This window comes from Cyprinodon tularosa, unplaced genomic scaffold, assembly GCF_016077235.1.
Source record: "Cyprinodon tularosa strain WSP-4 unplaced genomic scaffold, ASM1607723v1 ctg166, whole genome shotgun sequence".
Taxonomy (NCBI): Eukaryota; Metazoa; Chordata; class Actinopteri; order Cyprinodontiformes; family Cyprinodontidae; genus Cyprinodon; species Cyprinodon tularosa.
The window spans coordinates 613,879-641,119 of record NW_024038493.1 but is presented as its reverse complement, the minus strand read 5'-3'; the positions used below and the strand labels follow the sequence as shown (position 1 = coordinate 641,119).

The following is a 27,241-nucleotide window of genomic DNA, read 5'->3' as shown; positions in this document are numbered from 1 at the left end:
AATAGCAAAATTACTCTAAACCTTTTTTAATAAAACACTTTTTAACAAGTTTTTTTTTTTCATTTTGAAAGCATTTTTTTTAAATGAGCGTTTATAAAATATATTCTTTGCCTGTAAAAATAAATGAATAAATTTCACTCCATAAAAAAACAAACAATAAACACTGTAACTTGTGTTGCACTGAATTATTTTAAATGTTTTCAATGTTGGCATCTTTGTAATCAGTACAGAGTTGTAAAAGGAACAGGGTTCAAATGCGTCATTTAAAACCTAAAATTAAACAAGTCATTGAACTTTTAGCTACATGAGCCTGAATAATTTAATGACATTTGGGGATTTTTTGGTAAATTAGCTACTATAAGCTTTCAAATGTCTTTAAATGTTCCTGTAAAGAAGCTCATGAAAATGTTTGTGTCCTTATTGAGCCTGTTTTTAACAAATATTGTTAGTTATTAATGCTCAGGATGGGATGGGCTGTGTAACGGAATGCGCTCATCCATTGTTGATGTGTCTCCAAGGTTACTCCCTGTACACATCAACTCAACTGAAACAGATCCCCTCTGCTTAAATAGGCCTGTAGAAAGCAGTCCTTGTGACTTTCCTTGACGTTCAGAAGGCTCTGTTGAGATGGACCTAATAGGCCGTCCTCACTCTGTGAAGCTTTGGCAGCTCAGCGGGACGGACTATGAGCCACAGCGGAGTCTAAAGCAGGGGATGGAGAGACGCTTCAGCAGTTGGACCCCACTGACCAACAAGCAAAGCAACCTGCAGGTTAAAACTACACTGTACACCTCTAACAGCAACAATCGTAGATGCATTGTATTAAGAGAGAATATGGGACTATACTGGGGCTGCAATTAATGATTATTTTGCTAATTGATTAATCTGTCAATAATTTTTTTTACAGAATTAAACAGGGTAAAACTAAAACTTTTCCAATTGTGGAGTTTTGGATAGAGCTGACAGATGATAAAGGCTTTTTTCTTTATCCTGCAAAATGTTGTTACATATTTTTTACAGTTTTGGTATAATTGGTATAATCTGTCAGCTAAAGTGTGGGAGTGGTGGCCTAGTGGTTAGGGCATTGGGCTTTGAATCCTGAGGTTGTGATTTCTATCCCCCACTCCCACAGACTGCCACTCTGGGTCCCTGAGCAAGACCCTTAACCCCACACTGCTCCCCGGGCGCCTCACAATGGCAGCCCACTGCTCCCCAAGGGGATGGGTTAAATGCAGAGAATTAATTTTGTTGCTCTGTACTTGTGACAGTGGAATGACAATAAAAGTTGAATTCTATTCTAAAGGCATGTTATAGAGTCCCTATACTACAGTTAATGGTTAATTGATTACAAAGTCTCTTGACCACCGTTTCAATAATTGATTAAATGCAATTAATAAAAAAAAATCATAAAAATATTAGTACAGATAAAAAAAATGCCTTTTTAGAATTTTCTTTATTTGAAAAAAACAATTCATTACTTGAAAATATACACAGAAGTTCAACCTGGAGAGACTTATACAGAGAAAATGTACATTCAAAAGTTTTATTCAAATCAACTATTTGTAAGTCACAGACTGGTTAAAAGTTTTCTATTTAAAGAAAACCAGCTGATTGCACTGACTTATTGATTCGACAGTGATCCCTTATTACAATTTAAACAAGAAGAAACCTACAGCAGAACCGGAACAAGGCCGAGTATGAGCGCCATCTGCCAAGGCCGAATGGGGTTCAAGGAGGCAGAAGTATACATACACATAAGGAGACAGGATCGTCTGGTCTGTTCCTGTTTGGCTGTGACAGCATCCTGGAGAGACATATCAGCTGTGCTGCTGCCATCAACACCTTTGTTTATAGATGTTGGATTTTGGCCTGTTTTTCAGTGTAGTCCTGTTTCTCTGACTGTGACTAGTTGAATGGGCTCTCTACATCTTCTGACATGGAAGCTGGCTTGGAGCTCATCTGCCTGGCTGTTTCCAGGCCGACTGTGGAGCTGGTTGACAGTTGCCTTTTGCCTCTCTGCTTCTTTCTCTATGTCTGCTTCTGTCTCTTAGACCCCCAGGATGCCTCAGCAGATGGCCGCTCACACTGAGCCTGTTTTTGCTGGAGCTTTCTTCCTGTTAAAAGGGAGTTTTTCTCTCCACTGTTGCTACAAGCATGCTTTGTGTAAGGCAGTTACACTGGTTTGAGTCAGGGCTGCTACTGAATCTGATTCATCCATTGTTAGGAGCTGTTGAGATTAGTAGAACTGACGATACAGTGGATGCAGAGAGGACAGATGCGTGGTTATGCGCCAAGAGGAGTGAACACCTGATGAGATGTGATGCTCAGACGATGGGTTGTCTATTGAGTGTATGCAAGAGTATCTACAGGATAGAGAAATTAAGAGAAAATGAAGCTAAACGAAGGGAGAAGGAAGTTTTACAGGCCCTCCACCTCCAATAAGTTGCTAATCGGATTTACGTCAAGGCTAAGCGAGCAATAAGGTTTCTATAATAATTATAACAAAAAGCCATTTCTAATAATGGACACATCAAACAGTGTAAGAAGTCGTAGCATTATAAGGAACCATAGGGGCGATAAAGTGGAATTGGATGGAATGCGTCATGAATGGGTGAGCATGAGATAGGCCTTGGTGAGTCCTAGTAGACTCCAGGACCAGAATGCTGATTCTGAAAGGGTAGAGAACTGGATCTACCAGGCATGGAGATGTGCAACAGATTTAAATCAAAGCATGAATGGAGTTTAGCAGATGCATTTAAAGTTCGGCTGAAGTGCTGAATGGGGAAGCTGGGCCTTCGTCTTAATGAATAGCATCTTGAGTAATTATTGGCTTTGGAGATGGTGCAGCACGTTGTCAATTGGCTAAGACTGAGCAAGGGAGCTTAGGCTGAATAAGAGTCTTCCAGGTTAACTTTTCGCTTAAGCTCTTTTAACTAAGAACTTTAATCATAATACTACTTATGATTGTTCTTCTTGTACGATTATTTCATATATTTGTCACTTTCACCAACATAGTAGGTCTTCTACATCAAATTAGGTATTTTTTATCTTTTTGAAATCAGATCCAAGGGCGCATTTGTCTCTTCCTGTGATCAGCTTTGTAGAAGGAGTTAGAAAGGTGGAGAAGGTCTAGATTTGAGCACATACACTGGAAAAATGATCTAGAAATAAGTACAAATTTCTTAAATTAAATGTATTTACTGTTAATTTGAGTTGGTAAATGATACTCATTCGCCAATAGAATGAGTATTTTTACTCTTGAAATAAGATAATTAGATAAAATCACTTATAAGACAATGTAATTGTGTTTTCTTATTTTAAATGTAAACTGTCTTTTTCCCTTGGCAAAATGTCTCTTTTACTTCCTCAATACAAGAACAAATTCACTTATTTTAAGAAAAAAATGACTTATCTAGATTTAGATTTTTTACCAGTGTAGCACTGCCCCCTGCAGATGTTGGGGGTAGTAGGGGATGTCGGTCATTTGGTTTGGCGTAAACCAGGAGAAGCCACCAGGCAGTTGCCAAAGAGCTTCTATCCCAGGTCGGACGACACTTGCCTTGATGTTTGTCATCGTTATAGTTGTGAGCCAAAAGCCCAACACATGGGGGCATTTAAGCAAATATCCTCTGGGATCACTTACTGCTTACCCCATTTGGTGGTTCAAGGAGCTTCAAGCTTGGCCATTAGGGAGTTACTTGGAGTAGAAGCATTCCATTTCCACTTCAGGAGCTAAGGTAGCTCAGGCATCTGTTTGTATGTCCCCTTGATGGAGGTAGGTTTGCATACGGACAACATGGACATGTCCCTACCAACATTTTTGACAAACCCAATTGTCCCTGCAAATACTAAGAAGTGACCTGCCAATAACATACAGGTGCTGGTCATAAAATTAGAATATCATGAAAAAGTAGATTGATTTCAGTAATTCCATTTAAAAAGTGAAACTTGTATATTATATTCATACATTACATACAAACTCATATATTTCAGATGTTTATTTTGTTTAATTTTGATGATTACAAATGACAACAAATGAAAATCTCAAATTCATCATATCAGAAAATTAGAATATTACTGAAGACCAATAAAAACAAAGGATTTATAGAAATGTTGGCCAACTGAAAAGTATGAACATGAAAAGTATGAGCATGTACAGCACTCAGTATTTAGTTGGGCCTCCTTTGGCCTGTATTACTGCAGCAATGCGGCGTGGCATGGAGTCGATCAGTCTGTGGCACTGCTCAGGTGTTATGATAGCCCAGGTTGCTCTAATAGTGGCTTTTAGCTCTTCTGAATTGTTGGGTCTGGTGTATTGCATCTTCTTCTTCACAATACCCCATAGATTTTCTATGGGGTTAAGGTCAGGAGAGTTTGCTGGCCAATTAAGAACAGGGATACCATGGTCCTTCAACCAGGTACTGGTAGCTTTGGCACTGTGTGCAGGTGCCAAGTCCTGTTGGAAAATGAAATCTGCATCTCCAAAAAGTTGGTCAGATGCAGGAAGCATGAAGTGCTCTAAAACTTCCTGGTATGTGGCTGTGTTGACCCTGGACCTCAGAAAACACAATGGACCAACACCAGCAGATGACATGGCACCCCAAACCATCACTGACTGTGGAAACTTTACACTGGACTTCAAGCAACGTGGATGAAGTGCCTCTCTTCTTTTCCTCCAGACTCTGGGACCTTGATTTCCAAAGGAAATGCAAAATTTACTTTCATCAGAGAACATGACTTTGGACCACTCACCAGCAGTCCAGTCCTGTTTCTCTTTAGCCCAGGCAAGACGCTTCTGACGCTGTCTGTGGTTCAAGAGTGGCTTGACACAAGGAATGCGACAGCAGAAACCCATGTCTTTCATACGTCTGTGTGTGGTGGTTCTTGAAGCACTCACTCCAGCTGCAGTCCACTCTTTGTGAATCTCCCCCACATTTTTGAATGGGTTTTGTTTCACAATCCTCTCCAGGGTGCGGTTATCTCTCTTGCTTGTACACTTTTTTCGACCACATCTTTTCCTTCCCTTCGCCTCTCTATTAATGTGCTTGGACACTGAGCTCTGTGAACAGCCAGCCTCTTTAGCGATGACCTTTTGTGTCTTGCCCTCCTTGTGCAAGGTGTCGATGGTCGTCTTTTGGACAACTGTCAAGTCAGCAGTCTTCCCCATGATTGTGTAGCCTATAGAACTAGACTGAAAGACCATTTAAAGGCTTTTGCAGGTGGTTTGAGTTAATTAGCTGATTAGAGTGTGGCACCAGGGGCCATCAATTTTGAACCTTTTCACAATATTCTAATTTTCTGATATGATGAATTTGAGATTTTCATTTGTTGTCATTTGTAATCATCAAAATTAAACAAAATAAACATCTGAAATATATGAGTTTGTATGTAATGTATGAATATAATATACAAGTTTCACTTTTTAAATGGAATTACTGAAATCAATCTACTTTTTCATGATATTCTAATTTTATGACCAGCACCTGTATATAACAGAATGCTTTACACATTGACAAACACCATTTAGTGTGTAGTGCTTATAAAATTTGTTTAAATGTAGCAAAAAATGCAGAATTTTTCTTTATACCAGACAAAGCATGCACTTAAGGGAACAGATTGGAAAAATTAATTTAGGAAATCTGGAATTTGTGACTAGGCCTTCTGATACCCTAGTTGACAGTCATTTTATCTTTTAGGGGTTCTACTTATCCCATCACCTTTTCTGGGTTTTGTAACCAGTCTTAACCTGATGACTTCATTAGATGATGTTTTTAAATGCAATAATCCTTTCTCTGCTACAGTAGCTGTCATATATCGCCCCCTTAAACCACAACCAACTTTCATTTCTGACATTCATCAGTTCCTAAACTCTCTCTGCACAGCACACTCAAATATTCTTGTAATTGGTGATCTCAATATACACATGGACTCACACACTTCCCGTCTAGCTGCCGAATTCAAACAGGTTTTGGACTGTCTAAATCTTCAACAGCTGACAGATGGCCCCACCCACAGCAAAGGGCATACTCTGGACCTTGTTATAACTGACTCCCTTCCACTCACCAGCATCAACATATACGATGTTGGTGTCTCAGATCACCTGGCAGTAACATTTAGACTCCCAATAACCTTTTTCACCAAACCAAAACGCCATATCACTTTCAGAAACATCAAAAACATTGATTCCTCATCCTTCAGCTCACATCTTCAGCATCTTTCCCCCTCTCCACTCTCATCAGCCAGTGACTTAATGGACTTCTACAACACAAGCCTCAACTCCATCCTGGATACTCATGCTCCTGTAATAACCCGGACTGTCACATTCACACGTTCCGCTCCTTGGTTCACCAAAGAGCTAAGGCAAATGAAGAGGTCTGGCTGTGTCCTGGAGCGGGCATATAAAACATCTGGCCTGACGGTGCATAAATTGGCCTACCGGGAACATCGCAGAAATTATGCAACAGCCCTCTCCAAGGCCAGGTCCAATTACTACTCCTCGCTCATCAACAATAACCCAGGTAATTCCAGAAAACTCTTTTCCACAATCAGCCATATTCTCAAACCACAGGTCTCCTCATTCTACAACCACACAGATATAAACTGCAACCGGTTTCTGGACTTCTTCATATCAAAAATAGACAGCATCCGCTCTTCACTTTCACCTTCAAACAGCACCACTATTGATACCCCTGAGACATCTCCCACACAACTCCTATCACACTTCTCTCTGCCAACGCAGCAGGAGGTCGAGAACATCATCCGCAAATCTAAATCATCCACCTGCTCTTTAGATCCCCTCCCATCCCCTCTGCTCAAAACTCACCATCAATCCATTAGTCATCTCATAACCAAAATAATAGCCAGTTCCCTGGAAACGGGTACCGTCCCATCTACCCTTAAAACTGCCCTCATTAAACCCCTCCTAAAAAACCCCACCTTGGACCCTGAACCTCTGTCAAACTACAGACCCATTTCAAACCTCCCATTCATCTCCAAACTCCTAGAAAAAGTTGTTTCCACCCAGCTCCACAACCACCTTAAATGCAATAATCTGTATGAAAAATTCCAATCTGGTTTTCGCCCCTCCCACAGCACAGAAACAGCTCTCATCAGAGTCACCAGCGATCTGCTGATGGCCTCTGATTCCGGTTTCACGTCCCTCCTCATTCTTCTTGACCTGTCTGCTGCGTTTGACACAGTAGATCACCACATCCTCCTCCACCGCCTCCAGCATTTCATTGGTCTCTCTGGCACTGCCCTCCACTGGTTTCACTCCTACCTCACTGACAGGACCGAGTATGTGGCCCTGGGGGAGGCAAAATCCAGACCTCACACTGTCACCTGTGGGGTCCCCCAGGGCTCCGTGCTCGGCCCTACCCTGTTCACCATCTACATGCTCCCCCTTAGTTGTGTCTTCGGCAGGCATGGGGTCAACTTCCATTGCTATGCTGACGACACACAACTTTACATTAAAATGACTCCTCCCAGCTCCCCCGCCAACTCTGTCACCCGCCTCAGCTCCTGCCTGGAGGATATAAAGGCGTGGATGAATCAAAACTTCCTGCAGCTTAATGCCTCAAAAACAGAGGCCATCCAAACTGGTACTCCTCATCAACTCCGTTCCTCTCCTCTCACCTCTGTTTCATTCTGTGGTCATACCATTCCCCTCTCTCCCTCTGTTACAAGCCTTGGGGTCAAGCTTGACCCCCACCTCTCCTTTGACAATCATGTCACCTCCATCTGCAAAACGTCCTTCTTTCACCTCCGTAATATCTCTAAACTCCGTCCCTCCCTATCCCTCCCTGCTGCAGAGAAGCTCGTCCACGCCTTCGTCTCCTCCAGGCTGGATTACTGCAACGCTCTCCTCGTCGGGATCTCTGGCAGGAGCCTTCAGAAGCTCCAGTATGTACAGAACAGCGCTGCCAGGGTCCTGATGAGCGTGAGGAAACACCAGCACATCACTCCCATCCTTCACACTTTACACTGGCTGCCCATTCACGCCCGTATAGAGTACAAGATTCTTCTGCACACCCATCACTGTGTGCACGGTGCGGCCCCCATGTATCTCACTGAACTGCTCACACCACACACCTCTTCCCGGACCCGGTCAGGCCAACAGCACCGTCTGGCCCCACCCAGGACACGGCTAAAAACAATGGGCGACAGGGCCTTCGAAGCTGCAGCTCCCCGTCTGTGGAATGCCCTCCCAGACCACCTTAGGGCCCCACAGACGGTGGATTGTTTTAAGAAAGGACTAAAAACTTTCCTTTTTAGAAATTCCTACAATTGTTGATTTTAGATTTTTTTTAATAGGCTACGTATGCCTTTTAATGTATTGATTTTAATGACTGTCTTTTTACTCTGTTTTTAATGTTATGGTCTTTTAAACTTGTTTTGTAGCACTTTGAGATTTGAAATCAAATGTAAAGTGCATGATAAATAAAATTCATTATTATTATTATTATGATGAATGGCATCTTGTGTGCTACTTCTTGGTTGGAAAACAGCAGCCATACAGTCCTTTCTGGAACCAGTTTTACACCCCTGATATAGAGACTTTCCAGAAAAAACAGCCCATCTAGTTGGTTAAATCAGTTTTGGTTGAATCAACCAATAGCTTAGTCAGTTTCTCGCCAAGCCATTGGTTTTAGATCAACCAATTTAATTGGTTAATCAGACAACCAATCAAAAATGGTAACTGATTGTTTACTACTCTGACTGTTTGGTTGTACTCTAGTGTAGTGTGTAATACTTATGGACCTAGAGAACAATTACAGTGATTTGTACACATACAGCATGCTTATCCTGGATCACCTTGGTTGAAACATTAGTATTAAGTACTATTAAATTCCAAGAGATGTTAGTCTTGACAGTGGTGTTTGAGATAGGAGTTTGCCTTTCAATGGAAGGATTGTTGTGTCAAGTTCTGTTCTTTGCTGTGAAAGTTGCTCTACTTAACCAATAATTTGGTTAATGTGACCAATGTTCATTGATTTGACTTTTACCAATATAGACTAGTTAAAACTATACCACATTTGATTGGTTGGACACATAACTACCAACCAGATTGATGAAATTGAACCAAGTTTTTTGGTGGTATTGACCAATCTGTTGAGTGTGATGATGGCTGTTCAGCAAAAGCTTGTTAATCAGCTATCGACGGAAATAAGCTGTGCGGAAGCAGAGAAACCTCTAAAACCTTCAGGACATCAGCCCTATAAGACCCAAAGTTGGTCCTGTTGAGTCTGTGCTAAGGGGTTTCTTCCTGTTGAAAGAGTTTTGCACGCATGCTCATTGTGGGGAATAGCTGTAGGGTAAACAACATAATGCAAGAAATGATCTACATGCTCATCCAGGAGGATTGAATCCTGTAAAGTCAATCGCTGGATGCAATCAGCTGGGTTTCCTTTGAAACATGTTTTACCAATTGAGTCTCTGTAAAGTGCCTTTAGATTACATGTGTTGTAATTTTGTTTCATAGACATAAACTAAATTAAATATGTTAACCTTCCTTAATACCTTTGTTAACCTTCCTTAATACATCCATCAGTAGCAGACAAGATTAATTAATTTAATCAAGACATTCTTTCACAAGAGCTGCTCTGATATATGAGGTTTTTGAAATAGGGTAAATTAAAGCCTCAACGAATATCACTTTAGAAACCCCAGACATTCAGTTTAGAATCTAATTTCCCCTAATAAAACCAACACCAATAGTGGTCAACATCATGAGAAAGTTTGGGAGTGATTGCTTGGCCTCATTTCATGTCTTCTTCCTGTTTAATCTAAGCTGTTTGAGGAGCGGGTAAAGCTTGCCTTGCACTGGTTTGATTTGTGGAACGATTCACAGAGGAAACATCTCCTGCACTCCCTGCTGATGCGCTCAACCAAGTCCCAGCTTAAGTAAGGCTCATTCCAACACTTTAAGTCGTTATAAAGTCTCAGCCCTGAACCTGCATTTTGGTCCCTTTGTTGTATCTTTCACAAACTCAGGTACTGCAGAGATATGCTTAATGAGACAGTCCCTGTTACTAGAGCGGACTTCACAGCTGTACTGCCACGGTTTCTCTCTCTGTATGTTATGTCCTTCCTATCCCCTATGGACCTCTGCAGTGCCGCACAGGTCAGTTGGCACTGGAGATACCTTACAGAACAGGTGAGGGACTCTTTCTGACTTATTCGTAGGCTTCCTAATGAGTTGAACATTTAGAAAGAACAATAAGTGTACAAATACATATGTTTAAAGACTTTTTAAATGCAATTTTGCCATGATTTCAACCCCCATTGCTTAATATAAGGAAACTCTTATTTAGCAAATGGGTGAAAGCATCTGTTCTTATCTTCAATCAGGACTGTCTCTGGTCAGGCCGGTGTATCAAGAGAGGCTGGTTTCTTCCCTATGCACCAAGAGAAAAGGAGTTTGGAGCCTGGAAGTATCACTACATCTCATGTGTTTCTACATTAGACTGGTTTCCTCCTCGGGAGGCAGCCAAGATATTTGGGACCCTCAATCAGCCAAGCACGGGGTTGACAGAGGATGAAGAGGAGAGGAGTAAAGAGAGAAGGGTTAGACAGAAAATCAAAGAGGCACTGCAGGGGGAGAAGAGTGAGTCATGATAAATATTGATGGTCTAGTAAAGGAAGTTTTGTTAGTCATACTTTTACCAAGAGGATCTTAAAAAATAGTGTTGATCTACACCAAGGATCTGCAAGTTTCACATTTAATTCAACATGACAAAAAAAAAAAAAAAAATTGATTGAAATTTTTAATTATGTCCAAAAGGTTATTGTCCTTTTTGGAGCATTGCCTTTTTATCTTTTATTTTTAAGTTTTGAGAAAATTTAAAATCATAAAATATAATTTTCTCTAATGGAATGATGACAATATTTGTGAAAAATATTTAAAACAGCACATTGTTTCCAACTTAACAAAAAAGAAAAAAAAGAAAGAAAATTATTGCATTAGTTCTTATAAAACACTCCAAAAATTCCTTATCACTTTTTAAAGAAAAAGAGTAATAGTGGAAAATCCATGTGTGGCTCTGAAGCTGCAGTTTGCAGAACGCTGATCTAAGCATTTCATTTAGCAGAGGATGAACAAGAATAAATCTCAATACAATCCAGTCAAATACGGTATTTGGATCCTCTTACTCTTACATTCACAGAATTTTCAAATTTATTCGTAATATCCTATTGATTGATTCATCTAAATAGATGCAAGCGAGTTAGAACAAAGCTAAAAGTTGATGCTGCTATGAGCTTGGCTGCTTGAGAGTATAAGAACCAATTTTTTTATCGTCCTGCTTCATTCTACTTCTATCCTCAAATTCTGCAGTACTTGTTCAACCCCTAACTTTATATTCTTGTCATAGTAGCTTCATCTGGTTTAGTTGAATTGGTCTCTGATTCAAATCTGGAAAGAAATATCAACTGGGCTGCTACTATCAACACCTTCAATTATTATTTTACAGTGATTTGTCATGTTCCAAAAAGTAGATAATTTCCAAATTAGAAATATAGATCACTGGTATTTTTAGTTTCATGTTTTGGAAATTCAATACAAGTATTTGTGGAAATCTCCAAAAATTATTGTAAAAACAATTAGGAACCATTGTGGAAAGTCCAGAATCACTAGCGTTTCTACAGCTGCTGATCTAAGCATTTCAATCCACAGAGCCTCAGCAAATGAGCATAAATCTCTAAAGCTTCATTCACATGCTTTGATTAGTTAACTTCTACAGTGACAGCATTTCCTTCTTTTTACATAACATCATCAGCTAAATGTTCTTCTTTGTAATGCAAAATAATGTTCAACTGTAATTAATTAACTAATGCAGATCAATTAATTGTCTCTATGTTTAGGCTAGAGAATTATTCTAAATATCTAAATGAAAACTGTTGTGAGATACAGCAGTTTAAAGATATAAATGTATACAAAAAACTTCAAGAAAAATATGATTCATGGCTGAGCAGTCAATTTGTTTGTTTTTGCGACCTGTCAGGTTTTGCTGTAATGTGCAAATTACTCTCCTCTCCCAATGAAAGCCACTTTCAATCTAAAGTGAAACAGATTTATATATATTTGTGTGATATTTCCAGGGTTGTCCATGATGCACAGGAGACCATGGGGTTCTAATCCAAAATCAGAGGCGTTCAGGGGTAGAAGTCCTCAGACAGTAAGGTCCTGTTCAGATTTAACCATCAGATCTCTGCCATCCCTCTGCTGGCCACTCAAGTCTCCACCCATCAGTCCAAAGAGAGGGCAACTTCTGGATGGAGCTCAGGTGACAAGTGCTAGCAGGTGATTTTTTATTAATTTTACACTTGAAGACTTCTGCTGCTTTCAGGCAAAAGGCTACTTCCGCTTGTTTTAACCCTTATAAGTGTCCTGTTCTGAGAACCTGCATCTATTCTGTTAACATTAAACCATGTGAAGATTGATCATATGTTTTAAGTTGGAAATATTGTTGTATGAAGCTGTATAATGTACAATGGAGTGCTTATATATACATATATTTATGTGAATGTATATTTTCTTGCTTTAAAAGATCATTGAAGGTAAATAAGGTGTCGGCCTCACTGACTCAGACAGTCTCTGCTGGCCTCCTTCTGCTCCTCTCCAACAGAATTCCTGCTTATGAGGTAAAAAAACGAACAAACAAATAAAAAATCTTCAGTTAAAGATTCAGTTTTCAGTTAAAATCACTCATTTGATTAAATATCATTCAATGCAGAGATTATATACTAATGTCTCATCTTTTTTCTTTTAGCTGGTGCTCAGTGGACTGAAGGCTGAAGTGATAGTGGTTCTGTATGACCACAGAGGGACTCTCTCGGCCCTCTTAGCCCAGGTGGAGAGGGCCGTCTCAGGGCAGCAAGTACGAAGGATTGGGCTTTTAGTTCCAGGAGGAACAGAGGAGATTTATCTCGTTAATGGTGAGTCTTCATGAGACATTATTCATTTTAGGTAAATTTACTCGAGCTACAGCTAGCGTCGATTTTTAAATAACTAACATTCAACGTTCTGTAATCCATTATATACCATCAGCTCCTTTTGAAAGTTGAACTCTTAGATATCTGTTTGTTTGTAACTGTAGGACAAACACTTCTCTTAATACCTTGAATAAGGAGTAATCTCAGTCGCTACAGTTTAAAAAAGTAAGTATTGATAACTGATATTTATAGTAATTTTTTTCAAGGGTAAACTGGAGAGCAAAGATCTCTAATCCTGGTGAAGAACTGGCCATTCACACGTGCCGTGAAGATGTGCCAACGCTAAATAAAGATGCCCCCCAAACACAAGACGTCTTTCAGATGTTGGATTTTTAGGCCAAATCTGGTCTTGATTTAGTCAATTTATTGAAAATTGTGCTGTTTGTTCAATCTTATTTTGTCTCATTTCAGTCCAGTATTAGATAATAGCTGAACATTTTTCACTTTTCAACCAAATGTAGACGTGGTTTGGAGGTAAATCATGTCGTCTTTTCGAATAATTTGCACTCAATGGGTTGGCTTCGGTGGCTGAGTGGTATTATCATTATTTTAGGTTGACAAACTAATTAGCCCAACAGTGCCACTGTTTGGCCAGAAAATCAGCCAGATTGAAATTTGAAAATTCAAATAGAAAATAACCCTTAGAAACTGGATTGTCAATAAAACCTTTTCCTAAAGTGTAGCTGGATGCTCAAAAAAGCTTAAAGCTTCAAAACCAACATGGACTGTGCTTCGATGGCCTTAATCCTCGACGTGGCTGACCCGGGTTTGAATCTGCCTGTGGTCCTTTGCCTTATGTCTCGATTTCTCTCTCATACCTTGTTTCCCTGTCAGCCCACTAGTGATGGACAAACCTAAAAAAAAAAGAGGTCCTACACCAACATTACTAAATCCGACAGATGATGGTGAGGGTTCACCACTACTTTCTGGGGTCGTTTTGAGGTCTACCTTCGAGCCCTAGTCCTGGATGGGTTCTTTTCTCATGCATAGCTCAGGTGCACCTCTCTATGGCCCCACTACTGCCTAAATCCTTACAGTCTTGAGGTTCCATTGTGCCTCCCCCAGGTATGTGTCGGCCTCATTCCCACCCATGCTTGCCCATCCAATCAAATCTCAAGCATTGGCAGCATTTCAGTCATTCTCTCTGCCGCTGTCTCCTTCTCTCTCTCTACGTGTAACCACCCCTTTTATTCCTTTCTCCCATCATCAGCTACCTATGTAATTAGTAAGTAGTAAGTAAGTTCGTCAGGAAGTTGGAGCCAATGAATAAGCATCTACAAAACCCAAACTTTAGGGACTCAGGAACCTCATTAAGGACATAAAGGTAACCTGGTCGTCTCCAGGATAAAAAACAACATTTGAATGTTGCTCCACAGAAAACTTTATATAAAATCTTATTTCCACTTCACTCTTAAAGCTACAGTGTGTAATAATTACAGGGATATACAGTCAGAAATGTAATATATTATACATAACTATGTTATTTATCATCATCTATGAGCTCAGCCTCTTAACCTTAATATTTGCGTTGCCTTAGAATTCGTTATTTATAATTACATAGGATCGGGTCTCGCAGCCATGGAGGCAGATATCTTTGCGCTACGGCAGCGCAGAGCCAACAAACTAGCGATTGTGAGATTGCCCATTACGCTCGAAAGTAACTACGGCAAGTTGAGAGAGATGAACTGAGACGGTACTGAACACACAGACTAATGAAATACTATCTGTAAAATTATCTATGTAAACAAACCTCATCACTTGAGAAGGTAGGTGATGCGGACGTCGTGGAAGACATTTTGTCCCGTAACGCTCGCCGTACTGTTGGGGGGGAGAAGCAGTGGGGGAGAGATGTTAGATGTCGCTAAAAATTACACACTGTATCTTTAAGTCCAAATAGTCCCAGTTCACTTCTTTGCCATTCAGACATCTAAACAATAAGAGGTTTTAAGAGGTTTTAAGAGGTTTTAAGAGGTTTTAAGAGGTTTCTGCCCCTCCACCATAATTTTCAGCCTTAACTTGGCAAAGGAAATACCATTGCCACTTTCATCAAAGTATAAGCAGCTTTTTGAGTGAAGGTCTTTTGCAGTGGTGTGTCCAGGACATTTACATAGGTGTGGCCTGATAGGTAGGGACAAAAAATAACAGCTGCCAAAACCACTTGAGGATTAAATATGTTGATCACAATGAACCAACAGGAAAAGAACAAGCACAACTTCTATATATTCAGCATCAATCGCTTAACCCTATAATGCCAAATGTATCGTATTTGATACATACGGTTTCTGAAATGTTTTGCGTCTGACACCTTTTGCATAATTTAATGGTAAAAACTTTGCTCAAAATCCTATTGTACACAATCAGATATACCTGATAACAGAGAGCAGAAGACTACACAAGAAATAATCTTGACTTATCGCAAAGTAGTAAAATATATCAAAATATCAAAAATGTATTTCTGTTTTTTCTTTTTACATATTTTGTTAAAAGGCCAAAAAAGGACTTCAAACCAAAAAAAGCAATTTTCTGTTTTGTTTTATTATTGAATTGGGCTTTAAAGGGTTAAGGTAGACCAGATTTGTATGAGGCTTGTTAATAAAAGCTACGCTGTTTAACAAACTGAGCAGAAATAATAAAAAAAAAAACACACAAACTGGAAACACAAAAAGCTTCCAAAACACATTTTGGAAGTAACAGGTGTGAGCTATTGGTTTAAACATGTAAAAAATGCAATTAAACTTCAATATACCCCGTTAAATAACAAAGACAGGTTGAGTAATATCTTTGTGACACGGGCCCTTAGTTTTTTTTTCTGTTATCCTGTTTATTTAAATTTCTATTTCTCTTACGTTCAGACAGTATTCTGTCCGAGAGAACTTTATCATCCCCAGATTTAATGGATTTCTGGGAACAGCTTTTCGCCTTGGTGGCACCCGGTCAACAAGGTGGAGGGATAGACATTTTCTGCCCACTCGCTGCATCCGGTACACTTATGTTTTTATTAACACCCATTGAAATCTGTGAAATACTTTTAGGATCTGCTAAATCATCTGTTTGCCCTTATTTTGTTTCTTACTCGCAGCATCAGGACTTACATTGATCCGTAATCTTTCCACTCTAACTGGTCTGGTAGTTCGAGCGCCTTTGGGTCTCGCCACAGGAAGTTTCCAGAACAGTGAGTTACTTTTACCGAAGAGAAAAAACAAACAAAAACAAAACAGCTGTTGTTTTTGGTCATGGGTTATGTTTTTTATTAATGTAGTCCTCAGCGAATGGTCCAGCGGTGCTGGTGCAGCTGCATCTGTAGAACAGGATCAGGCAGCTCCACCTCTGCAGTATATTTTTGACGATGTGCTGCTGAACTGGTGTAGACAGGCTGAGTGGATGGAGGAGGTTTTGGTACGACTGAGGGCCACCCTGGAGCTTCAGCTTCAGCAGGCTAGTGTTCAGGCCAGAGGCAGAGCTCTGGGTGGGTTTCAAATTCAATGAGGACACAGCTCTACTTTGATCTAGTTTAACATATCTCTTTGTTATTTCTAGGACTTTTTCTGTGGGAACAATTATCCCTTGATAAGCTGTGTGTGTCCAGAGAACTCAGTGAAGCTCTGACGGAGGGACTTACAAGTTTAACTAGAGAGAAAGAGGTGAGAAGTGCTCTATGTATGTTTTAAATGAATCAAAAAAGTGGAAATTTACCATTTAAAAGGAGCTCATGTAAATCTTTATCTGTCTTCAAACCTTCAGAGCAGACCTGTGGAGTTTATCTCCGGCTTCTTAAGCAGATGGACTGAAATAAAGGAGGGTGAGATGAAACAAGCAGCAAATGGTCAGACTGCACCACATGAAGGCCTAATGCAGGATCTACCCCAGGTTCTTCTCTTTTCACCCTTTCTGCTCTGATAATAGTGAATAGCTTTGAAGTCTGATTTGTTCTATTATTTTTACATTTAAAAAACTGATTTTGTAAGTAAAATTAAAAACAAATTGCAATCCAGAAATGAAAATTTGGAAAACATTTTCCTCAAAGAATTGTTTTGAGAATAACATTGCTGTATTACCAGAATTTGTTTTTTTGAAAATATTTTTTATAATATATATTTTTTTTTGTTGCTGATTTTTAAAAAAAATGTCATGTTATAGACTCAGCTGTTTCAATTCTTTTAACATTTTTTTGATAAAAAAAAAAACATTTATGAATTGTGAACAAGGTAATTCATACAATTTTAAATATATACCCAAAATTGAAAAAGAGCATAAAAAATATAAAATCTCTAAAGAATGTAAATATACATAATTATAAATTCTCTAAAAATCTAAGAAAACTGCAAAGTTTCTAACTTTGCTCATAACCATTTTTGTATTAAAATTATTTCAACTTGGAATTTCTGTATTGCATTTTTTTTTTCAAATTTCAATTTAAAAAATGTCTTCTTTGCCTTCAAAAACAGTAGAGCAAAAGTCATTCCATAATTGGGAAACATAATAAAGCATTTTTTCCCCCCTCTTTAGTCAACTTTGGATTGGAGATGTTCGGTCGGTAGAGAGGTGCTCCACAGTGAACGCCTTTATCTGGGAAGGCTAAGAGCCGTGCTGAAGGTAAACCTGTGGCACACTTTAACAATTAATATATCTAAACTAAATGATAAGGTTTGGCTGTATAGAAACATGTTCCAACTTCAAGGCATATGCAACCAGTTCAGCAGATTGTTGCCTTTCACTTGCAAACAATTTGATCTGTTTGTCTTAAACAATATTAAGAACATATGCTGATCATCGGAATGAGTTATATGCTAATGCAATTCCTTGAAACTTGCAAAACCCGCAAACGTTAAACTGCTTACTGCATTTTATTTAGCACATCAGGAGCAAATAGGCACAGAAAAATGTCTGCAGTAGTTATAGTGAGAAGGAGGCATGGGTTTGAAGAAGAGGAGGTCCTCAACCAAATATGCAAGGGTGGGCACTGTTCTTTTTTTAAAGGGTGAACCAAACAAAATCCTTAAGGAAAAACAGAGCCCCATCATTCATCATATGTATATTAAGTGTTTAGACGAAAACTCATTTCCTAACTTCCTAGCCAGACCTTTAACTTCTGATCTCACTTTTAGAAAGGCGAGGCATCTCCAAATCTCAACATGTCAGTGCTGGAGCAGGAAAGCTTTCTTCTTTACCCTTTCTTCTCAGATGCTCTACATTTCCAGTTTCTGACATCTCCAAATGTCCTTTAAACTAAGAGTAAAACATTGCACAAAGTCTGTTTTGAAAAGTCTGGTTCTGAGATTAGCAACAGACTCACTTAACTTTGGCAGTCAGAAGGTTATGATTCCGGTGGCCTGCATGGTCTTTCATTCATCGGTCTCTTTATTGGCTGGCACCTACAAAAGAGGATGAGACAAGCAAGAAGCAGCTGCTTTGCCCTCAAGCTGAGGGAAGAGTGGGAATAACAGCAGAGAATACAGAAGACTCAAACTTCCTTTGTCAATATTAAAAAAAATCATTGGTTCTCAATGACCATAATTGATAGCTTATGGCATTACATATATTTGTTGATGTAGCTATGCAATGGCTTATTCTGTTATCATCTCTTTTCTTGTTTGTAAAGGTGTACCAAGAGCCTCTAATGGCTGCTTTCAACTCCAGCAGACCAATCCTCGGCTATAACGACATCCAGATCATCTTCAGCCCTGTTACAGTGATAGTCCAACTACACAGGTAAAGGTACATAGGTGATTGATTTATAATTTTTAGGAGTCTGCTGTCAGGACCAGGCAAGGCAGAATTTTTGAATTTTTTTTTTTTTAAGTTTGTTTAAGGCAGATTTACAGACCAGGCTGCAGCATTGGGGTGCAGAGCAGTGTGTTGGAGATGTGTTTGTGAAGTTTTGCTCAAAACTTAACATCTACACTAACTACCTGAATAACTACATCACCACCATCTGCACCATCGATAAGGTAATCTACAAAGAATATAGCTTTATAATAATCATAGTCTTCTCAGAGGAATATTACAACGGAGAAAAATTTTGTTGTGTCAACCTTGTGTCTGTTTTAGTGCAGGGAAGCAAATCCTGCATTTCGGGCTTTTCTGAAGAGAGCAGACAGAACTCTGCCGACACATATGCTGAGGTAAAAACATGTGGTTATTTATGTGATATAAAAAACAGTTATATTTGGGAGCACTGTACACTACAGTACAGACAACTCTGTTTAAAAAAAAAAAAGGAGTTGATTTTATCACAATTTGGGGCAATGTCATCATATGTAAAGCATGTTTAGGTTTCTACAAAGCTTTGAGTGGTTCCATATGCAGAGAGGCAAGAACTGTGTATCAAAGGACTATTTATTAACAGACTTAACTGCCAATAGAACAATAATTTGTCATAGTATGGTCTTCTTTTGGCTGGAAAACTTTACAATTACCCTATTGCAGTAAGTCAAAAATGATTCAGGGGGAATTTCAATAGTTTGGAAAAATGAGCTCTTGTTATATTACAAAGAGCATCCGAAGTGAAAACTTTGCCAAGTCAATGAGTAACTCTTACTGACTTTCTGTGGAGACCACTGAATAATGTGAGAAGCCAAAATGACACCAACCCAGTTCTGCTTGCAATAAATCAGTGGCTTCCAAATTTTTTGGGTGCCCCTTCTTTTTCAATGTTTTCTTCATGTGTTTATTTAACATCCTAACCTGTTTTTTTAACAGTTGAAAAAATAGTAGTCAACTGCAGTAAATGACGTATTGTAAGCTGGCATAACTCAGATTGATCAGAGTAGTTCAGTTTGAATACTAAACAGTATCTATCTGGAAGAGATCCTGTGGAAAGTGTTCACAAAAAGGGATGGACAGTCAGTAAAATTAATTCTTTGAGCTGGTTGGGTAAATCACCATGCAGTACCTGACTCCCATGTTGACCTTTTGGCCAACCACAGGAGCATGAAGTCACATGAAACCATGGGCGGTAGTCAGAGCATGTGATTTGAGCCAGCGGTGGAGCGGAGTGAAAGAAATATGGTGGGGCGCAGAGCGGTTTTCAATTCAAAGGCCGGAGCACGGATTCCGCTCCGCTCCAGTTCGCTCCAATGCCCTCACATGTACACACAACACATAGAGCCACAGGGGCGTCAGATGTAGGAGTTTGCCCTGAAATCGAAGGATTGACGGTTCAAGCCCTGGCTCCGACTTTCAGTGTCGTTGTGTCCTTGGGCAAGACAATTCACCTGCATTGTCTATTGATGGTGGTCAGAGGGCCCGGTGGCGCCAGTGTATGGCAGCCCTGCATCTGTCAGTGAGCCCCAGGGCAGCTGTGGCTACAATGTAGCTTGCAAACATGACTGTGTGCGTGAATGTAGTGTAAAGTGCTTTTACTTCAGTTGTTTCCCCAAGTCTGCCATCAGCTCCCAGTCCTGTGCCATTGTGAGCAGGCCAGAGGAAGAGACCCTGGCACCAGCTGGTGGTCCTTCTCCAGCTCTGATGAAGGAGATAGTTTTCTTTGCTGGGCGGAGGCGCTTGCAATGGGCTATTCGACTGCAGATGGTGTTCGCTATGGCCTTCAAGACCTGGTCATGACGCCAGCGGTAGCACCCCTCACTCAGGCTCCTCGGACAGCAGCTCAAGATGTGCTCCAGGGTCCCTCTCTTCTGGCACAGTGCACATGCTGGTGACTCCACCTTCCCCCAACAGAACAGGTTAGATGGGCTTGGCAATACTGTACATCGTATACAGCCTGGACCAGGAATTTTATGCGCTGGGGCTCGGCTTTCCACAGTTCAGTCCACGTGACTTTGCGCTCTGTTGCTTGCTCCCATTGCGTCCAGGCTCCCTGCTGCCGCATTCCAAGCACCCTGCCGGCCCGCTCTTCTTCCACTGCTGCCCGCACTTCTTCCTGGAGCAGCGTTCTCCTCCTCTTCTCCTTTGCCATCCCGCCGCAAGAAGATGTTGTGCTGCTAGCAAGGCCTGCTCTTCCCCGAGCCACTGTCCCCACCAGAGTCCTGTGCCGCAGCCCTGACTCCGCCACTTCCACAGCGTCTTCCGCCCCGTCAGGACCTCGATACCAGCCTGAGAGACTTTTGGGTCACATGACTCTCTGTATTGCAGCACCTCCCTAGTTTGGCTCACCTTGAATTCCTCATTCAGGCTGCTGAAGGGGAGCTTCAGCATGTTCTTTTTTCCGTATAGGGCGATGCTGCTCAGGCTCCGCGGTAGACCCAGCAACTTCCGCAGGAACCTCAGAATTACAGATAGCTCTTCGTTATCAATCTGGCTCCAGGATGTAGCATTATCCTGTGCTTATTGTACAGACAGAAGGACTGTCCTAATTAGCCTTCATATCCAAAATGTGATACACCATGCAAAGGAAGGCCGTCCACCTCATCTAATCTGGCTGACAGATAGGTAATACATATGACTAATAAAGAATAAACCTAACAGGATATAATTTATAATATGTCCATATCCCCGAGATGAGAATTAAGCATTACATTTATTATTTAAATCAGGGGTAACCTATTAAAAATCTTCTGGGTCCGAAAAAAGAAAATCAACAACCAGTAAAGTTTGGGAGACATTTTCAGTTATAATCTGTTACTTTAAACAGAATTTTATACATTGAGTTTATAAAAAAAAAAAAAAAACATAAATATTATTTTTTTTCCCATTTTAAAATCTAAAGTGCTTTTTTAAGTAGAGAACAACAATCTTTCAGTTAGCAAAAATTGGGTATTTCCTGATTCACACATTTTATATAACACCTGAACTGACCGTTTTTTTTGTTTTTTGTTTTTGTTTTTTTATGGCTTAATGAGCTAATGGGGCTGTATGCTGCCCTGCAAGGTTTTTAAAACTGGGTATGAATGGCGACAAAGCAACGAAGTGGCGCAAGAGAAGCAAGACACTGCCTTCGGACAAAATGCAGTAACTTATAAATGTTGGGTCTGGATTAGCCAGCAGGCTGGTCCGGATCCGAACAGCGGTCCACTTATTCGTGATCTCTGATTTAAATCCTCCAGCGATCTTATCTCTCCATCACCTCTCACTGCAGTTCTAGGTGCAAATAACATTTTCAAGGAGCTTCAACAGCAGGACCCTATCAGATTTATAGGCCCACTGCAGAGACATTACAATCTGGTCTTGAGGCTGATGTGTTTCTGTCATCAATTTATGATTCATAACTTCCAGCACTTACATTTTTTACCTCTTCTGCCAACTGGATGTTGACAGATCATGGTAAAAACTGTATAATTTTGTCAGTTAGACTTCACAGAAAAGTAATATCCAGTTTTATTTCCCATAAGATAAACTCGTGTCGTAATAATCCACCACAGGTAATTTTTTTATAGCCATGAAAAGTAAGTAACGAGGGGTGAAAACACATAGTTCATCTCCATTGGTCTGCTACCAACATCAATCAAAGTTTCCACCCTAACTATCATATTACTTTAGAAATGCACCTTTTCATGAAATGAAACGCCACCCCACACACGTGTCCCCATAAAGAGTTAACAAGGCATTTTATGTTATTTAGTTCCATGTTGTCTTGACATTAAGGTGCGCACCCCCCTTTGAAAAATCTTAGCTCTGTCCCTGATTGCTTTTTAAACGTTATTATGTTACATCCTAATTAATTTTTAGTGTGTAAAAGCCTGCAGGAGCTGCTGCTGTGTCCAGTGTGGCGAATCCAAGAGTATGTTACTCTGCTTCAGGCTCTGACCTCACAGACACGACCCGGTCATCCCGACTACTCAGACCTCTGCTCCGCCCTCAACACGATGCTGCAGTTCAGAACATTCATTCAGCAGGTAGAAGAGCTTGGATCCATCTTAATGCATCATTTCATACTTCTCTGTTATTTATTTTTTTTTTTTGCTTTTTGATGATGTCTTGTTTTAGTTAAAGGGAAACTCAGAGGCAGGCAGGCAGCTGGAGGAGACACAGAAACTGATACAGGGCTGTCCGGTCAGAAGACACAGATTAATTCTTTATTACTTGGTAGAGAGAAAAAAAAAGTCACACCTTGAATAATTTCCTATTTATAATTTTTTTTTTATATACTTCTATTTTCAGAACCTTAATGAAGGAAATAGGCATCTCATAATAACGCAGGACGCCATGCTGCTCAAGAGCCCGGATGAACAGATTCCAGATTCACTGAGGTAATTATAAAGTCAGAATTCTTCCAAAAGGGAAACAACATAACTATTACAGCAATTCTATTTAAAACTAACACACAAAAGCTGAAATAAGTAATGTTCGTCTATTTTCATAGAATCAATTGTGACCCAGATATTTTAGTTGCACATGCACAAATGAGCTGTATGTAATTATTGTGCTACTGGTATAGATCAGGTAGTGACAATGCTACTGTTATTATTGAAAAGTTTTGCTAAAATTACTGTCACTACCCGATCCGTACTGGTAGCATGATCCGTACCATCAGCTCATTTGTGTATGTGCAACCAGATATACATCTGGGACGCTTTGTAAAAAATATCTAAATTAAGTTTTTCCCTCCCTAAAAATAGTAACTGTACTAAACTATAATGTATTAAATGTGAATAATGTATTTCCTGAGAAAATAAATGCTGTTTTTCTCCCTCACCTGTGCCCGATCTGTGCTACTTTCGGGTGCAAACTTTTTCGGCTTTGGATTTAAACATAAATCTTGACTTTATGTTTTATGTTTTCCTTTCATGTTAACGTGATGGTAAAAATGCATAATCTAAAGAAAGAAACAACTAAAATGCACATAAACATGGTTTAATCATATTTTGCCGGACTACTCTGAGCATATCCGATGATGATGTCAGACAAGCAGCACGGAGAAAATGTAAAAAAGCATCAAAATGTCAGAGAAAAGTCAGAATTTTTTTAAAAGATGTGTATTAGCATTATTCAGTGATTTAGGGATAGAAATAAGTACTTTTAGTACTATTATTACATTATTTTTATGGGGACCTGCATGAATATCTGATTGCACATGCTCAAATTAGCTGATGTATGGAGCATGCTTCTGGTATGGATCGGTAGTAACCGTTACTGCCCAAAAACAGGAAGTAAAAAGTGCTGTCTCAAGGGGCAAGATTTCCTGAAAAGTAGCCAATCAGAGCCATTTTACTTTCCTCCAGTTGTTTTCTTTCCTTTATGTTACTAAAGCTGACAGTAGTACACAGATACAGGTCCACAGTATTAGCGTGACTAAGGGGACTTGGAAACTATGGCTACCAGCAAAGAGAAGGGGCATACACACCTGCATGTACCCTTTTGTCAGACTTTATAACAACTAGCTGAAATCAAGCATTTACAGTTTGGTTTAGTTAGTAAGAAGCTATTTGTAGATCTTAAGATCCTTTGGTTTTGTTCCATAACATAGGACCTTTGAGCATATATGCGACGTGGGACTGTTCCTGTTCAACGATGCTTTAGTTCTGACTCGAAGAAAGTTAGAGCATACCCCTTTCACTGTGTCTCATCGGAGCATTCACACCTTCCTGGCCTCTGTTGCTACAAGCAGTCTGACCGTCCGAGAAATCCTGCACACACCCTGTGAGTTTACAAGAGAATCTTACAGGTGCTGGTCATAAAATTAGAATATCATGAAAAAGTAGATTGATTTCAGTAATTCCATTTAAAAAGTGAAACTTGTATATTATATTCATACATTACATACAAACTCATATATTTCAGATGTTTATTTTGTTTAATTTTGATGATTACAAATGACAACAAATGAAAATCTCAAATTCATCATATCAGAAAATTAGAATATTACTGAAGACCAATAAAAACAAAGGATTTATAGAAATGTTGGCCAACTGAAAAGTATGAACATGAAAAGTATGAGCATGTACAGCACTCAGTATTTAGTTGGGCCTCCTTTGGCCTGTATTACTGCAGCAATGCGGCGTGGCATGGAGTCGATCAGTCTGTGGCACTGCTCAGGTGTTATGATAGCCCAGGTTGCTCTAATAGTGGCTTTTAGCTCTTCTGAATTGTTGGGTCTGGTGTATTGCATCTTCTTCTTCACAATACCCCATAGATTTTCTATGGGGTTAAGGTCAGGAGAGTTTGCTGGCCAATTAAGAACAGGGATACCATGGTCCTTCAACCAGGTACTGGTAGCTTTGGCACTGTGTGCAGGTGCCAAGTCCTGTTGGAAAATGAAATCTGCATCTCCAAAAAGTTGGTCAGCTGCAGGAAGCATGAAGTGCTCTAAAACTTCCTGGTATGTGGCTGCGTTGACCCTGGACCTCAGAAAACACAATGGACCAACACCAGCAGATGACATGGCACCCCAAACCATCACTGACTGTGGAAACTTTACACTGGACTTCAAGCAACGTGGATGAAGTGCCTCTCTTCTTTTCCTCCAGACTCTGGGACCTTGATTTTCAAAGGAAATGCAAAATTTACTTTCATCAGAGAACATGACTTTGGACCACTCACCAGCAGTCCAGTTCTGTTTCTCTTTAGCCCAGGCAAGACGCTTCTGACGCTGTCTGTGGTTCAAGAGTGGCTTGACACAAGGAATGCGACAGCAGAAACCCATGTCTTTCATACGTCTGTGTGTGGTGGTTCTTGAAGCACTCACTCCAGCTGCAGTCCACTCTTTGTGAATCTCCCCCACATTTTTGAATGGGTTTTGTTTCACAATCCTCTCCAGGGTGCGGTTATCTCTCTTGCTTGTACACTTTTTTCGACCACATCTTTTCCTTCCCTTCGCCTCTCTATTAATGTGCTTGGACACTGAGCTCTGTGAACAGCCAGCCTCTTTAGCGATGACCTTTTGTGTCTTGCCCTCCTTGTGCAAGGTGTCGATGGTCGTCTTTTGGACAACTGTCAAGTCAGCAGTCTTCCCCATGATTGTGTAGCCTATAGAACTAGACTGAAAGACCATTTAAAGGCTTTTGCAGGTGGTTTGAGTTAATTAGCTGATTAGAGTGTGGCACCAGGGGCCATCAATTTTGAACCTTTTCACAATATTCTAATTTTCTGATATGATGAATTTGAGATTTTCATTTGTTGTCATTTGTAATCATCAAAATTAAACAAAATAAACATCTGAAATATATGAGTTTGTATGTAATGTATGAATATAATATACAAGTTTCACTTTTTAAATGGAATTACTGAAATCAATCTACTTTTTCATGATATTCTAATTTTATGACCAGCACCTGTATATCCTTATTTAAAGTATTCCTTTTTGTTTGATCCCCCATCAATTCCTGACACACAGCGATCTTTTTCCTTTAAACCCAGATGTGCGTCATGCCTTCGTCTTGGACGGACCACACCGCTCTTGGGTTTGTGCAATGGAGCAAGAAGAGGAGAGGGAATACTTCCTGTCTGTGCTGCGTTCGGCTATAAACTCCTCCCTGAATGAACACCATTGATCATCAGACCTCTCCATCCAATACCATCCCCTCCACTGCCAGACATTATAGATGTCTCTGTAGGGATTAACAAATATATGACATCAAATCCCTGGACTGCTGAAAAATTATTTGTGGCACTGTTCACAACCGTTACAACTCATTTCTTGTCCTGAGTTCATGATGTTTCCTAACTATGATTGGTAAACCCTAAGTTTTGTTGTTTGCTACCACTAATGGTATTTTCTCCTTACCATTGCTGGTATACATCCTTCCAAAAGTGTTTCCTAAATGTACAAAAACTGTTACTCACTTATTATTAGTGATGTACATTTGGACGGGAATGAAATTACCCTTAGTTGCTATTTTTCCTTTTTTTTTAGTTAAAGTGAAAGTCAAGCTAAATATATATATGTGTATATATATATATATATATATATATATATATATATATATATACACATATATATATATACACATATATATACATATATATGTATGTATATATATGTATATATATATACATATATATATATATATATATATATATATATATATATATATATATATATATATATATATATATATATATATATATATATATATATATATATATATATATATATGTATATATATAAAAGACACCTGTCCACAACCTCAAACAGTCGCACTCTAAACTCCACCATGGCCAAAACTAGAGAGCTGTCAAAGGACACCCGAAACAAAATTATAGACCTGCACCAGGCTGGGAAGTCTGAATCTGCAATAGGTAAACAGCTTGGTGTGAAGAAATCAACTGTGGGATCAATTATTAGAAAATGGAAAACATACAAGACCACTGATAATCTTCCTCGATCTGGGGCTCCACACAAGATCTCACCCCG

General features: G+C 39.6%; 1 protein-coding gene across 1 annotated transcript; it reads left to right on the top strand.

Moving 5' to 3' along the window:
- The first annotated feature begins 539 nt into the window (after nt 1-539).
- On the top strand, nt 540-26,708 carry LOC119780771 (epithelial cell-transforming sequence 2 oncogene-like). The gene is made up of 21 exons (XM_038280915.1): nt 540-771; nt 9,791-9,903; nt 9,994-10,156; nt 10,351-10,606; nt 12,100-12,301; nt 12,549-12,642; nt 12,771-12,936; nt 15,846-15,974; nt 16,073-16,165; nt 16,253-16,459; nt 16,531-16,634; nt 16,735-16,860; nt 17,500-17,586; nt 18,593-18,702; nt 18,794-18,941; nt 19,042-19,115; nt 22,628-22,784; nt 22,876-22,941; nt 23,050-23,138; nt 24,356-24,528; nt 26,245-26,708. Exons 1-21 carry the CDS (start codon nt 628-630, stop codon nt 26,376-26,378), a joined length of 2,835 nt encoding a protein of 944 aa, XP_038136843.1. The 5' UTR covers nt 540-627; the 3' UTR covers nt 26,379-26,708.
- Nucleotides 26,709-27,241: the final 533 nt, after the last annotated feature.

Bases quoted from the DNA above. Each gene is read 5' to 3' on its own strand.
- LOC119780771 (XM_038280915.1), top strand. From the start codon at position 628: ATGGACCTAATAGGCCGTCCTCACTCTGTGAAGCTTTGGCAGCTCAGC. The intron at 12,302-12,548 runs GTGATTTTTTAT...TTGCTTTAAAAG, and splicing joins CAGGTGACAAGTGCTAGCAG to ATCATTGAAGGTAAATAAGG. The intron at 12,643-12,770 runs GTAAAAAAACGA...TTTTTCTTTTAG, and splicing joins ACAGAATTCCTGCTTATGAG to CTGGTGCTCAGTGGACTGAA.